Source organism: Aulonocara stuartgranti, assembly GCF_965226115.1.
Source record: "Aulonocara stuartgranti genome assembly, chromosome: 14".
NCBI classification, from domain to species: domain Eukaryota; kingdom Metazoa; phylum Chordata; class Actinopteri; order Cichliformes; family Cichlidae; genus Aulonocara; species Aulonocara stuartgranti.
In genome coordinates this window covers 14,652,780-14,666,990 of record NC_138950.1, presented here as the reverse complement: position 1 = coordinate 14,666,990, position 14,211 = coordinate 14,652,780, and the positions used below count along the sequence as shown (strand labels likewise).

The window sequence follows — 14,211 nt, the reverse complement described above, 5'->3', positions numbered from 1 at the left end:
AGTTTTCTTTATTATGCCTTCCTGATTTATGGTTTTTACATAGAAACTAAAAATTGTTTCTGGGAAATAAGCCACAGCATCATTGAAAAAGACATTTAATAATCACATCATTACATTCAAACAAAGGACCAGGATTATTATCAGGATAATAGTATGAAAAGTATCCTAAAATGTGAACTTATATTACCTTATGATCATGAGTTTAGTACCACATAAAGATCTTAATGTTAAATATGTTTTGTTTGAAATGCCCCATAGAAACTTACATTTTATTACTTACCATACTATATGTTATTGCTTCTTGGGAAAAATTTTCTTCCACAGTATTATTCCTAGTTCTTGTTCTTTTGTCTACGCTGTTTAGGGGTCTCCGCAGTAGATCATCAGCTTCCAACTTACCCTATCCCTAACATTCTCCTGTGTCACACGCTGATCACTTGTCAGAACAGGAAGTGGTGAACATTGTTGTAATACAGCTGAAAGAAGCATTAAATTCCCCTTCACGAACCACTACCTTATCGTGGAGGGGTTTGTGTGTCCCAGGGATCTCAGGGCTACAGTATGTTGTTCAAGTGCTTTTGTCCCGTGGTAGGGTCTCCCATGGGAAATTGGTCCTGGGTGAGGGACCAGACAAAGAGTGATTCAGAAGACCCTTGAGAGAATAAGGGGATATGGGCCCATCTTCCTGCAGGCCCACCACCGATAGGAGATGCCATAGGAGTTGTTTGCACTGTGTGCCAAGCGGTCGCCAGGCGCAGAGGCCCTGGCGGACCGATCCCCGCCTACCAAGACTGGCAATTGGGACATGGAATGTCACCTCTCTGGTGGGGAAGGAGCCTGAGGTCGTGCTTGAGGTTGAGAGGTACCAGCTTAACGCAGGGCTTGGGCTCTGGAAACAGTCTCTGCTAGGCTGGGAATGCCTAGCAAAGGCCCCAGTCCGCGAGATATTAAACGCACACCGGCAGACCTTCAACAGCATTCCGAGGGAAACTGGGGACATTGAGGCCGAATGAACCATGTTCAGCATCTCCATTGCCGAAGCTGCTGCAATGAGCTGCGGCCGCAAAGTGGTTGGTGCCTGTCGTGGTGGTAACCCCCGAACCAAATGGTGGACACCAGAGGAGAAGGGAGCCCCCAGTCTTATCGACCTTGGTTAGCCTGTGGGACTTTGGAGGAAGCTGATAGGTACCAACCAGCCAAGCGGAATGCGGCTCGGACAGTGGCTGAAGCAAAAACTCGGGTGTGGGAGGAGTTCGGAGAGCCCATGAAAAAATAAATTTTTTCTGGTGACTTCATCGGGTGATGGACTCCAGCTCACACTGACACAGTTCGCAGCCGAATGTGAAGCAGCGGGAATGAGGATCAGCACCTCCAAATCTGAGACCATGGTTTTCAGCCGGAAAAGGGTGGAGTGCCCACTCTGGGTTGGAGACAAGTTCCTGCTCCAAGTGGAGGATTTTAAGTATCTTGGGGTCTTGTTCACGGGTCATGGGAGAAGGGAGCCAGAGATCGACAGACAGATTGGTGGTGTGGCTGTAGTGATGCTGACACTGCACCAGTCCATCATGGTGAAGAGAGAGCTGAGCGTAAAAGCGGTTTACCGGTCGATCTACATCCCTACCCTCACCTATGGTCACAAGCTGTGGGTAGTGACCGAAAGAACGAGATTGTGGATACAAGCGGCGGAAATGAGCTTCCTCCGAAGGGTGGCTGGCCTCTCCCTTAGAGATAGGGTGAGAAGTTCAGCCATTGAGGAGGGGCTTAGAGAAGAGCCCTTGCTCCTTCACATCGAAAGGAGCCAGTTGAGGTGGTTCAGGCGCCTGACAAGGATGACTCCTGGGTGAGGTGTTCCGGGCATGTCCCACCGGGAGGAGGCCCCGGGGCAGACCCAGGATATGCTGGATATATCTCTCGGCTGGCCTGGGAACGCCTTGGTGTTCCCCTGGACAAGCTCAAGGAGGTGGCTAGGGAGAGGGAAATCTGGGCTTCTCTACTTCGGCTGCTGCCCCCACAGCCCCAGATACAGCGGAAGAAAATGGATTGATGGTGGATGTTTTTTTTATTACTGAGTATAATGGAATGCTGAAATTTTGAAGGCCGGTTCTTTTTGTTGAGTTCCAATTCTCTGGTGGGGGCTTGGGGGAATTGAAAACTATTGAAAAATAACTCGGAATCATGTAGTGTTATTGTGAAAGGTGATTTTCTGTTTATTTACTTTACTCCAAATTAAATATTATTGGATTAAAATAAACCAAAAAATAAATAAAAAATAATAACTTTAAAAAGTTTATCTTTAAAAGTAAAATTTGAAGCTATTTAACAGAAAAAAGTTATAAATAAAGAGATTTTTGAAATAAAAAAAAATTGAAAAGTTTTGTTTTTGCATTGAATTTGTACAATAATTGCAAGTACTAGAAGCTCTGATATACTATGATTGATTTTTGTTCATTAAATATTTCTTAGTGTTCTTCTCAGGCTTGAACAATATGATAAAACACTTGGGAGCAAATATACACATTATTAGCCCAAAGCTGGAGGCCAGAATTGCAAAAATCTCCACAACTACAGTGAATTTCCCAGGGGAGCTGACATATGCTGGGATAAATGTGATCCAGACAGTACAAAATATCAACATGCTGAAGGTGATAAGCTTGGCTTCATTGAAATTATCAGGTAATTTGCGGGCTAAGACTGCTAAAACAAAGCAAAAGGCAGCAAGTATGCCTAAGTATCCAAGCACAGCCCAGAAGCCAGCAGCAGAGCCTAATGCACATTCCAATATGATTTTCTCCTTGTACGTGGTTAGATTTTTTATTGGAAAGGGAGGGCTCACTACCAACCAAACAGTACATATTAAAACTTGAAGAAAGGTGAAAGACACAACAGTCATTCTTTGTTGTGGAGGGCCAAACCATTTCATCACATTACTACCTGGAAGTGTCGATTTAAAAGCCATTAAAACCACTATAGTCTTCCCAAGTACACAGGAGATACAGAGCACAAAGGTGATCCCAAATGCAGTGTGACGCAGCATGCAGGACCACTCAGATGGTGCTCCAATGAAAGTTAATGAACATAAGAAACACAGAGCCAGTGAGATGAGCAGCAGGAAGCTCAGCTCAGAGTTGTTGGCCCTGACAATTGGAGTTTTCCTGTGACAAAAGAATACAGCTGCAATTACGATGGTCAGACAGGCACCCACAACTGAGAATGTAGCCAGGATAATTCCTAGGAGGTCTTGAAAGGAAAGATACTCTACAGGCTTAGGGATGCAAGTGTCTCTCTTTGCGTTAGGCCAGAATTCTTTTTGACAAGGTAAACAATCAGTCGAATCTGGATAAAAAACACATAAATACAAAATTTTCTTGATTTTCATATATACACAATGAAACATTTTAAATGCATGGCAATCATTTCTCTTTACCTGTGCTATTACTGATCTCCCCCTCAGGACATGCTGTACAGTCATAGCAGCAGATGGGTTTTCCTTTCTGCAACACTTTACGAGTTCCTGGAGGACAACTGTCCGTGCACACTGACACTGGCACCTGTCAAAGACATAAATGTTGGAGAATACATGTAAATATTTACTATGCAGCTGTAATCATTGTTTAGTAAAGTTTGAATGCTTACTTTCATGCTACCCTCCATCCAGGTAATGTTTTTGTCGATCTGGAATTCCTGGCCCACGGGCCGTGATGCATCATACAGCCCTACAGTCACCATGTCAGTTGCGCCCTTTTCATTTTTCTGCCAGTTAACCAGTTCATAAATAGCCACAGGATCCCCATTAGCGTCAAATGACACATCATAGCCATTTCGGGAAAAATTTACGTTCTTCAGCTCAATTAAAATCTGAAAAGATGAAATTAGGTATAATGGGAGGGGAAAGGAAAAAAAATGCACTATTTCAATAACAAATATTAATATTACATACAATGTTCCCTCTAATCTTTCATGTGTCTGAGCGAACACGCAAACTCCCTGAGCGGTCCCTTGGACCACTGTGAGCAACAGTAGACGTGAGCACTGTGGCCACGCCATCATCGAATCCATCCAAGTTACATGGTTTATTAAAATAATCCAATAACAGCATTTATATTTATGTTAGACTACTTTTAATTAAGTGCTTTAGCCCACTTACATTGAAATTTTAAAAAATCTTGTTCATGACCTGTGTAGTATGTTAACACTATTGGAAGTAAAAATAACTTGAACTCCAATTTATAAACACAACTTTCTTTCTTTTTTTTTAAATAGAGCTCTGACTTTTATTATGAGTCTGTGGTCTGGGAGAGATTCCTGTAACTCTCTGTCTGCAATATACAGTATATAAAGACCAATGTTGGGCAATTAATTATATAGTTACTTCTTCAAAAAAGTTACTGAGTTTTGCAAACAACAAAGTTTTTTGCAGCTGTTTACCTAAACATGCAGCCAAGGCATTTTTTTAGACAAACATTTCAAAATATTTACAGAACAATCAGCTGTTCTGCAACAAATTTGATGCCACACAAATTATTTGTGCCACTCCAAAAAATTATTTCTGTCCACTATGAGATAAAGGAGAACAACAGCCTGATACCTGCAGACCTGACAACAGGAGATGTATCACTGCTGTAACACCTGTAACATTCAGCAGTCGCCTCATTGTTCTGACACACACAACAAAACTATTGACTACACTACACACTAACTACACAAGATTTGCGTCCCAACGTTGCAAATCTCTCACTTCTCAAAACACCGCCGTCACTCCTAAAACTTCCTCCCGTTTCTTAACACTACATGCCATGATTTGATTGGTCGACATGGTACATTTTTCCACCAATAGGAAAGGGTGGGGGGTGTTTTGGTTTCATCTTTGCTCACAGGTGGAGAGTGCTTTCGATCGTTTTCCTTATAAAACGCTGTTTGTACCGTTTCTTCCTGCAGTAAATATAAACAACGATAATATTCAGGAAGAAAACCAAACATTGCATATATTTTTATCATAACTGGCCTATCAACACAATTTAAAACTGGTATATACTGGTATATAAGTCCACACTTTTTCCGTCAATTGTTCCGTCTGTCCCGCTCACATCTCCAATGGTTGTACACGTTGTCATTAACGTGGATTCACTCCACACTGTCAGCCACACCGTTTTGCTAGCTAAAACACCGGCACATAAGGACGCTGTCATAGCCTGTCAACGACTTTGATTAGCTGCGTATATACGAATGTGAGTCGCGTGATTAGCTGCGCTATGGGATAAGGTGGCATCGTTCTAATCCCATACAGGAGCAGCCAGTCACTTACTGACTAACACTGCAAAACAGAATTGTTAAAGTATTTACTTTAATTTCAATTCAGGTTAGAATTGTTTACGCAATGCAGATTTTTTTCTGCGCAGAGACCGTGCCAGCAGTGCACAATTGCGCACGCGCGCAGCTTAGAGGGAACACTGATTACATATCAACTCATATTGCAGTTGATGAAAGACACTGGCATCAACATATTTATTTCTTCTGACCTGTTTGGACTCTAACTTGGTTAACTTGTCACACTTTGCAGTGCCATTTATTTCCTTGCACACTGCATTATGGATGGCATGTGCTACTGCATACATGGCCTTGTACACCATGTTAGTAACTCTGAGCTGTGATGTGTCAGTGTACTGGTTTTGAAGATTCTGTATGTCTTCATTTCCATCACATACTTTCTTCTTTGCAGTGGCATCTAAAAATCACAAAAAGACAGAGCAGATGTCAACGTTGAACTAGATCTCAACTGTGTTCTCTTTATAAATGTTGCAAATTATGTTGGTAACATGAAACATATTTCTAAAAGGTTAAAATAAATAAAATAAAAAATGGAAAATAATCCTAGTTTACCATGGCCCTTTCTCAATTCTCAAGTACGCAAGTCCATACTCGCTTGCCGAGAATGTGAGCACGGACTGAGGAACAAATAAAACACTGAAATAAACCAAAGATTAACATTTCAAAGTTATCTAAGAGTCTTAGATATATATATATATATATATATATATATATATATATATATATATATATATATATATATATATATATATATATCCCACAGTTGTTCATGTTTTTAAACCCATTTTGCACAGAGAGGCATATTTTGAAAAATGTATTGATAGCAATGTTGAATATTATTACACAGAAAAAAAAAACAACTACATGTAACATAATTACACCGTGACGCCTCTGCCTTTCTAAATAGAGGGACAGTAACTGCATGTGTAAATGTAAGTGTGTAAAGCCTGAAGATAGAGACAAAATACTGTTAATCTGACTATCTGCCGTTCTGCAATTTATCTCCTGTAAACAATAACGTGGCGCACAGCGTGACGTGGAAAAAGGCACATACCTTTAACGTTGTGTGACGAACTCTGTATTCCTCGTCCACACATAAACCCAAAAAAGGAGTTTTTAAAAATCTCCGTTTTCGGTGATTCCAAACGCCGTTTACGTGTGGACGAAACAGCTGCGTTTTCAAAATCACCCGTGTACGTGCGGACGCAGCGTAAAAGAGTTAGTAGTTTATTTTCTTACTACCTGCAGATTACTTGTATTTGCTTAATTGTTTACTAAATGTTTGAGGTGTGAAATAAACCGCAATGGAGCAAAATATGGGTGTGTGTGGTTGGAGGATGTGATTGTGCGTGGGCGCGCGGGAGTGGGGCGAATATTTTTTTTGTAAAACAAAGGGGGGCCCAGCAAAAAAAGTTTGGGAACCACTGCTCTATATCATCATGAAGGTATCCGATGATGAATCAAACTACACATGACCAATTTAAGATGACACAGCAACAAGATGCTATGTCAACCCTGAGCCTCCAATTTTTGTTTTAAAAGTGTGAACTTCAAAGTATGTACCAGTTTTTAAATTGTGTTAATAGGCCACATAAAACCAGAGTTACAATAACAAATACACACAATGTCTTTTTCCTGAATATTGTTGTCATGTTTACTGCAGAAAGAAACGGTAAAAACAGTGTTTTCTAAGGAAAGCGCTCAAAAGCAGTCTCTTCTTGCGATCAAAAAAAGAAAGAAAAGAAAAAACACCTTTTTCATATAGATGGAAAAATGTGCCATATCGACCACTCAGAAGATGATATGGCAAAATGGCTTTGGTTGTTTAGGAAGAGGGGGAAAACAGCTGAAAGAAAGAGAGAGAGAGAGAGAGCGAGTTTTGAGATGTAAGAGATTGGCATGTTTTTTTTTTTTTTTTTTTGTTTTTTTTTTTTAAATGACATCAGAAACAGCAGTATGCGACATTACGTGATGGCAGAGCTTCAGTTCATCCTTTGTCATTTTTTTTTTTTTTTTTTTTTTTTTTTTTTTAAATAGGACAGGGGGAATGAATGAGAGAGAGAGGGGGAGGGAAAGAAAGAAAACCCAAGGGGAGAAGAGACGGTGAGAAGGGGGGGGAAGAGAGAAAAAAAAAAACTCCTGGGTCACCTGTATGGAGAAAAAAAAAACAAACAAACAAACAAACAAACAAACAAACAAACAGAGGAGACAGCAAACAACAAAGAGCAACATAATAATAGAGAAAACAAAGCACCATCACAATAAACTAGCTAGTCATAGATATTAGTATTTACTAAGTAATAAACGATATTGTGCAGCACGCAAGATAGACAGCGCACAGTGTGCTTTGAGGCAGCAGCCAAGAAAGCTTTAGTCCGCGTCTGTGAATACCCATGTGTGCATACCTGTGTGGATCAGCATGCTTGCATTCCAAAGGTTTCTCCATGTAATGATCTGCTAGGGAGTGTGGGGGGGCCACAGCCCCGTCCTCCAGGGTGTGAAGCGGGTATGGAGGAGATCAAAACTCCAGACATCCAGAGGCCCCCAGAACACAAGAGACCATGGAAGACCAACAGAGGGGCAGCCGCGCCACTGTTCCAGTAAGAGCTGAGGAGAGTCCCAGATGAGGGCTCACTCAGCAGCCGCGGAGCAGAAGCCAGGGGGGGTTGCAGTGACGCGCCCGTGAGCTCCGCCGGCCCCCAGCTGCGCCTGAGTGACCGAGCCCTAGGCCGAGAGGCCGGGGGCACCCCACCTCCAAAGGGGCCCGAGCGAGCCCCAGGCCCCAGGCCCCGACAAGCGGCCGCCAAGGAGTGAGCCGGTGTGTACCCGGACGCCCACCCCCAGACACAAAGAACCACCAACACACCGACACCTGAGGGAGTCCGCCACCGGCAGGGGAAGTGGTGGTGGGTGGAGATAGGCCTCCAAACCTTGGAGGGCCTGAGATGTCCCCAGAGAGGTGGCGTCTGATACCCAACCTGACATATAGACACAGACATACAGGCACACACAGACACAAACATCCATTCCCACCCTCATGCTCTCATATGCACTCACTCCACACTCAACCAACGTGGAGACAGACATAAAGAAACGCTGTACACACAATCACACTCCCCAAGCGTACTCTACAAACCGGGTCTAGGTATGTTAGGCATGTTAGGAATGTGTAGTAAGTGTGTTGTGCAGTGTGTTGAACAATGAGGCAACTGCTGAATATTGCAGTTACTGCCAAAACGCCACCAAAGGCCGCTTGCAATGTAAACGTTGCCTCCAGGTCGAAGAGGCAACATATTTGCACATATTCAACTCTGTATATTTTATATATTTTATTATTATTATTATTATTTTTTTTTTTTTTTTTTTTTTTTTTTACTATTTAATTTGTAAAAATGTGTACACACACACACACACGTAGGAAAATATTTAGTATACACATCCAGAAATGCATACACTATTATATATTGTACATATATTTATTAGTTTCAGGTTGGCCATTCTTGTATTTTGCTCGTTTGTGTTGTTGTGTTTGCACATCTCTGTTGCTTGTGGGGCTCGCACACAAGAATTTCACTCGCATGTGCTGTGCCAGTGTGCCTGCACATGTGATGTGACAATAAAAGTGATTTGATTTGATTTGATTTGAAGACATGAGGGGTGATACACCTCCTGCTTTCAGGCCTGCAGGTATCAGGCTTGTGATGTTCTCCTTTATGTTAGAGTGGACAGAAATATTTTTTTGGAGTAGCAAAAATAATTTGCGTGTTATCTTATTACCTGATTGTTCTATAAGTACTTTGAATTGGTTATATAAAAACTAGGAGCATTAATTGCAATTAATTAATTTGAAAAAAACAATGTACTAAAAAAATTATGTATTTAATTGCAGTTTGCATTCCAGGCAAAGGCTAACTTTTGTCAATGCACAATTTTCTGGTATATCGATTACACTGATGCACACATCAGAATCAGAAGAAAGTGCATTGCTAGGAATGATTGGAGGCAAGTTTAATTTCAAAAGACTACCCAATGGAAGGCTTGATGAAAGTGTGGCTTTGTGCAAACTGTGAAAAATGGAGTTTGCATACCACAGAAGCACTTCAACTTTCCATTACCATCTAAATGCAAAACATGTTGCTAGCAGTCTGAGTACCAACAAAAGGTAATGGCAGCCCAAACTTGATGAAATGACTAACTTAAGGACTAAAATTAGTAAGTCAACATTGGACAAATTTACAAATTCTCTTGCAAAATTGATTGCTCTGGACTGTAACCCACTATCAGTGGTAGAAGATAGGGGGTTAGAAAATGTACTACACTTAGCGTCAGGTGATCCAACTTCCAACTGCTCTGCCAAAAGACTATTTCAAGTAAAATTCAACAGCTTTATGACACTGAAAAGCAAGAAAAATTAGACGCCTTATAGACAGCCCTGCTAATATGGAGGAACTACACCAAGAGCAAACAAGACTGGGGCAACAGCCAAACAAAAGCACAAGCTAGTCATTATAACTCCATCAGAGCTGGTAAAACTCCAAAAGCTAGCGACTGTCCTTGAGCCATGCAAGTAAATTAAACTATTTTTTAACTTTTTGTTACTGTTTCTTCAAAAAGCTCTATTCGTTCTTTAAGTCTGACCTCATTAGCCGTGTCTGGTCCCAAACTCTGCTGCATGTCCATAAGCCTGCGGCATCACTGAGAGTTAAAAAGTGTCTAAATTCTTTCATCTGTAATAAAAAGATCAGTGTGGCTGCTCTACCAGGTGTAGCAATTAAGTTAAACATCCAGGCATCCATGAAAACGGAATTTATTAAACTTAACGGAGTTAGAAATTAGCAAGGAGTTAGCTCGCTAGCTTCCATCTAAATATAATATAGCCTGTCCTGACTGAGAGATTTCTGAAACAAATTAAGATGTACAGCTCTGCTATCACTTCTGACATAAATGAAGACAGAAAAGTAAACAGCAGTGGCGTTTGTAGGGTTACTTTAGTTTGGCTAGCTGATATATAACTGATATATAACAATGAGCTAAGTGATAGCTAGCGACACAGCTATGTTAGCATAATATAAACAGTGAAGGTGGAGGATGAACGCTAACTTCTTTCCACTCGATAAAAGTTGCCGTGAGGATTCTCGATTGTTCATTAATTCATTAGTCATTAATATACTGCTGCATGGGCTGGGCTGTAGTTGCATCATAAGTGTTATAACCTCAGGATAAAAATGCTCAAAAACTCAGGTGCCACTTTTAGGACGTTTACTGACCACTTTTAGAAACAACCACAGGTAGTCACAACACTCACAACACATATAGGAAACTGTTTCTCACATAACATTCCGATAGGGAAAACCCTGAAAAACCTCTGAAGGTTCCGGCGTGCAACGCCCCCAAACATACATTAACAATAACACTGTCTACAACAGTAAGGTTTTAAAAACTGAGCTTTAAAATGAATAGCGCTAATAAAAACCGAGAGAAGGCGACTGGCTGTCGCCCTCGCTGATTTTAGGGGCTTTTTGAGAATGAATAGAACCAGACACAAAGCATTAAAACATGTTAAAAACACAAAAGCCTTATTAAACGCAGGGTAGTTTGGGCCCGGAAGGAGGATTCATCACATCATCACTTAAAGACCGGATATTTGACAGTTATTGTGTAGATTAATAATTACTTTCTTGAACTGTCTACTACAGGTTTGTGACTGAGCTTCTTAGAGCAGAGACATATGTCTCATGTTCAGGGGTTTATCTGTTTTCTGCCACCTGCATCACACCATGGAGGTCTCCGATGATGACTCAAACTACATGGTGAAATTCAAGGCTACCTGCACAATGTGTAGCTACCCTCAACCACCTGTGGCTCAAGATAGCTACTGTGCTTGGCCACACTTTAAGGATTTAAAGTGTCTTGCAAGGAGGAGAGCGAGAAGAGGTTTGGACCACCCTTGAGGCCCTGCTGCAGGAACAGTGTAAAAATAAAAGCCTCAGCACAGCCTCAGATGAAAAGATTTCCTCTCATCAGAAAAGAGGAACCACTGAGCAACAGACCAGTTCTTTTTTTCTTTAGCCCAAGTAAGACGCTTCTGACATCTGTTGTTCAGGAGCAGCTTGACAAGAGGAATACGACATTTGAAGCCCATGTCCAGGCTCTTGATGCACTAACTCTTACTAACTAACTAACACTTTTGAATGGCCTTTTTCCTGACAATCCTCTCCAGGCTGTGGTCATCCCTGTTGTTTGTGCACCATTTTCTTCCATGCTTTTCCCTTACACATAACTTTCTATTAATGTGTTTTGATACAGCTCTTTGGGAACATTCAAGTAGGTCAGCAGTCTTCCCCATAAATGGGATTCCTACTGAACCAGACTGAGAGATAAAGGCTCAGGAACCCTTTGCAGCTGTTTTGAATTAATTAGCTGATTAGACATTAACACTTTGAGCCTACAATATTGAACCTTTTTCACCATATCCTAATTTTCTGAGCTTTTGAATTTTGGGTTTTCATAAGGTGTAAGTCATAATAATCAAACTTAAAACAAATAAAGGTGTGAAATTTTTCACTTTGCATGCAGTAAGTCTAAATCTTATATTACGTTCACCTTTTAAGTTGAATTACTGATATAAATAAACTTTTGCATAATATTCTTATTTTTCGAGTTACACCTGTATTTTCTCCTCACACTTGGTCATGATTAATAACTTTTCAATGAAAGTAGGTCAGCCCATGAAGCAACATCAGACTTTGTAACATCAGCAGTTGATCAGATAATTTAAACCAAGAAAAATGTCTTACTTTTGGTCAGTGTGCAGTTAAATGCATCCTCCCAGAACTCAGTAAGTATTTGAGAAGAAGCCACTTGTGAGGGGGACAGATTCAGCAGGAAGTCTCTGAGACCTAGGATTCTAGACTTCGGAATCCCAAATCCAATGGCCCCAGCACAGAAACTAAACCTCGTTAATTCTGGGTTGGTTACCCATGATTCACTGCCTATCCACTGGCGGGGTGGGGAATGCTGATGTGATAGCTCCTCCAAAAGTGCCCTCATGTCCCCCAAAGAGAGAAGTGCCACAACAACCATGGCTGTAGACCTTGACAGACAATATTGTGCATTAGAAGCATTTTAAAATGTAAATGTATGAAAATTTTTAATTTAGACAGTAAAACTAATATTTGCAGAATAAATATCTGTGATGAGGACACCTGCGGATAACATCTGCTACTTTCTGAATTCTGCTATGTGGGTATGTTCGATGGAAAGAAAGAGAGTATTCCACACAGATCCCCTCTTTCTTTGCTGCTTTTAGAAATGAAGCCATGCCATTATTTCCATAATCCGAATCTGATCGAACAGCACCTATCCAAGTCCAGCCAAAGTGTTTTACCAGCTTGGCCATTGCTTCAGCTTGGAACTGGTCACTGGGAATTGTTCTGAAGAAATTTGGGTACTGCTGCTTGTCAGACAAGCATGCGCATGTTGAAAAGTGGCTAACCTAAACCAAATTAAATAAAACATCACACACCGCAAAATCAAATATCATGCACATACATATTTTAAATACAAAAATTGACAGAAATTGAAAACATTTACCTGGGGAATGTTAAAGGACCTGATGACTTTTGACAAACTGATGGATTCTGTAGACCCCGAGCCACCAACAACAGCCATCACCATACCAGAATGTGAGCAATTGTTATCCATGGAAAACACAGGGTCGAAGCTATTTAGAAACTGAAATGCCATGTGCACTGCTACAGGCACTGATCCACATGAGTCATATATCTGATACCCGAGCCTGATTCCGGGCAGCAGCTCTGTACTGTTGTTAATCTCTTCTATGGCAAAAACCATTGCACGCGATGATTGCAGTTCACTGGTGAAAAGGCTGCAAATAGTTGTGTCACTGTTAGCATATACACTGTAGATTTAGTTTAAGTTAAATGTTACAAAAATAAAATAAAGAAAAAATCAACAACAGGATAATTTAAACAAATTAAAGTCTTTTTATTTCCTTTTAAATATAATTCCTTTCCTATATTTCCTGTATAAAACTGTTATTTAACATATTGTATAATTTCTGTTTTGAAAATACAACAATTTTTTTATAAAGAATAAATGACCCTTTTTTTTTTTTTTTTTTTTACATTTTTTAACACTACACAGAATCAATGTAGTTCCATAGAACATAACACACATGAAAACATTTCTCTCCTCATACAGTCCAACATGTTTTTAGCACCTTCTTCTTCCCATTACTGAACTTCTTACTTACTAACCTTCCTTTGCATTTTGCAGGCTCAGGCATGCTGGTGTAGTCACTGTAAACTGTGTTCATGTAGACGTGAAGGGAAAAATCACCACCAATAACAAAGTCCCCATCCTTTGAAAATGCAGGTAGACGAGTGCTTCCCTGCAGCTTGCAGTTCAGAGAGGATGTCGACGTACCAGCTTGAGCTCCTATATGCCTAGTCATTTGTCTCATACCATCTAGACACACTGCAAAGGCAACAGCTGAGTTGAGGTGAAACAAACACACAGCCAATGCCAGACCAATTTTAACAGCTGCTATCTCCATTTCCATCTAAAATTGTCTGTATATGGGCACACATTGTTTCCATTGGCTATATAAGTCTTCAGACAAAGGGGTTTGGTCATCTTTTTAAGGACATGTGGTCGTGGATTAACCCTTACATAGTGTTGACATTCTAAGTCTTCACAGTATGGTTCATGTACATTTTGATTGGGACCAAGATTTCCCTCATAACTATCGGCTATGATAAATTATGAACTTCAGATTAATTTAGAATGGATAATCAACAGAATTTTAATCCTTAACTAATGTTTCATAGAGCAGAAAGAGTGTAAATTTTTTGTGTACATTTT

General features: G+C 40.6%; 1 protein-coding gene across 1 annotated transcript; it reads right to left on the bottom strand.

Annotated features, from left to right (window-relative positions):
* Positions 1-2,378: 2,378 nt before the first annotated feature.
* LOC309688148 (extracellular calcium-sensing receptor-like) lies at positions 2,379-13,191 on the bottom strand. The gene is made up of 7 exons (XM_082503622.1): positions 12,919-13,191; positions 12,531-12,820; positions 12,123-12,418; positions 5,517-5,722; positions 3,634-3,855; positions 3,425-3,548; positions 2,379-3,333 (listed from the first exon to the last, which is right to left on the bottom strand). The coding sequence occupies exons 1-7, from the start codon at positions 13,177-13,179 to the stop codon at positions 2,429-2,431; spliced, it is 2,304 nt and encodes a 767-aa protein (XP_082359748.1). The 5' UTR covers positions 13,180-13,191; the 3' UTR covers positions 2,379-2,428.
* Between the last annotated feature and the right edge of the window lie 1,020 nt (positions 13,192-14,211).

Coding starts and splice junctions, on each gene's coding strand:
- LOC309688148 (XM_082503622.1), bottom strand. CDS start 13,179: ATGGTTTTTGCCATAGAAGAGATTAACAACAGTACAGAGCTGCTGCCC. Junction 12,821..12,918: donor GGTCCTTTAACATTCCCCAG/GTAAATGTTTTC, acceptor AATTTGGTTTAG/GTTAGCCACTTTTCAACATG. Junction 3,549..3,633: donor GGATGGAGGGTAGCATGAAA/GTAAGCATTCAA, acceptor TGTCTTTGACAG/GTGCCAGTGTCAGTGTGCAC.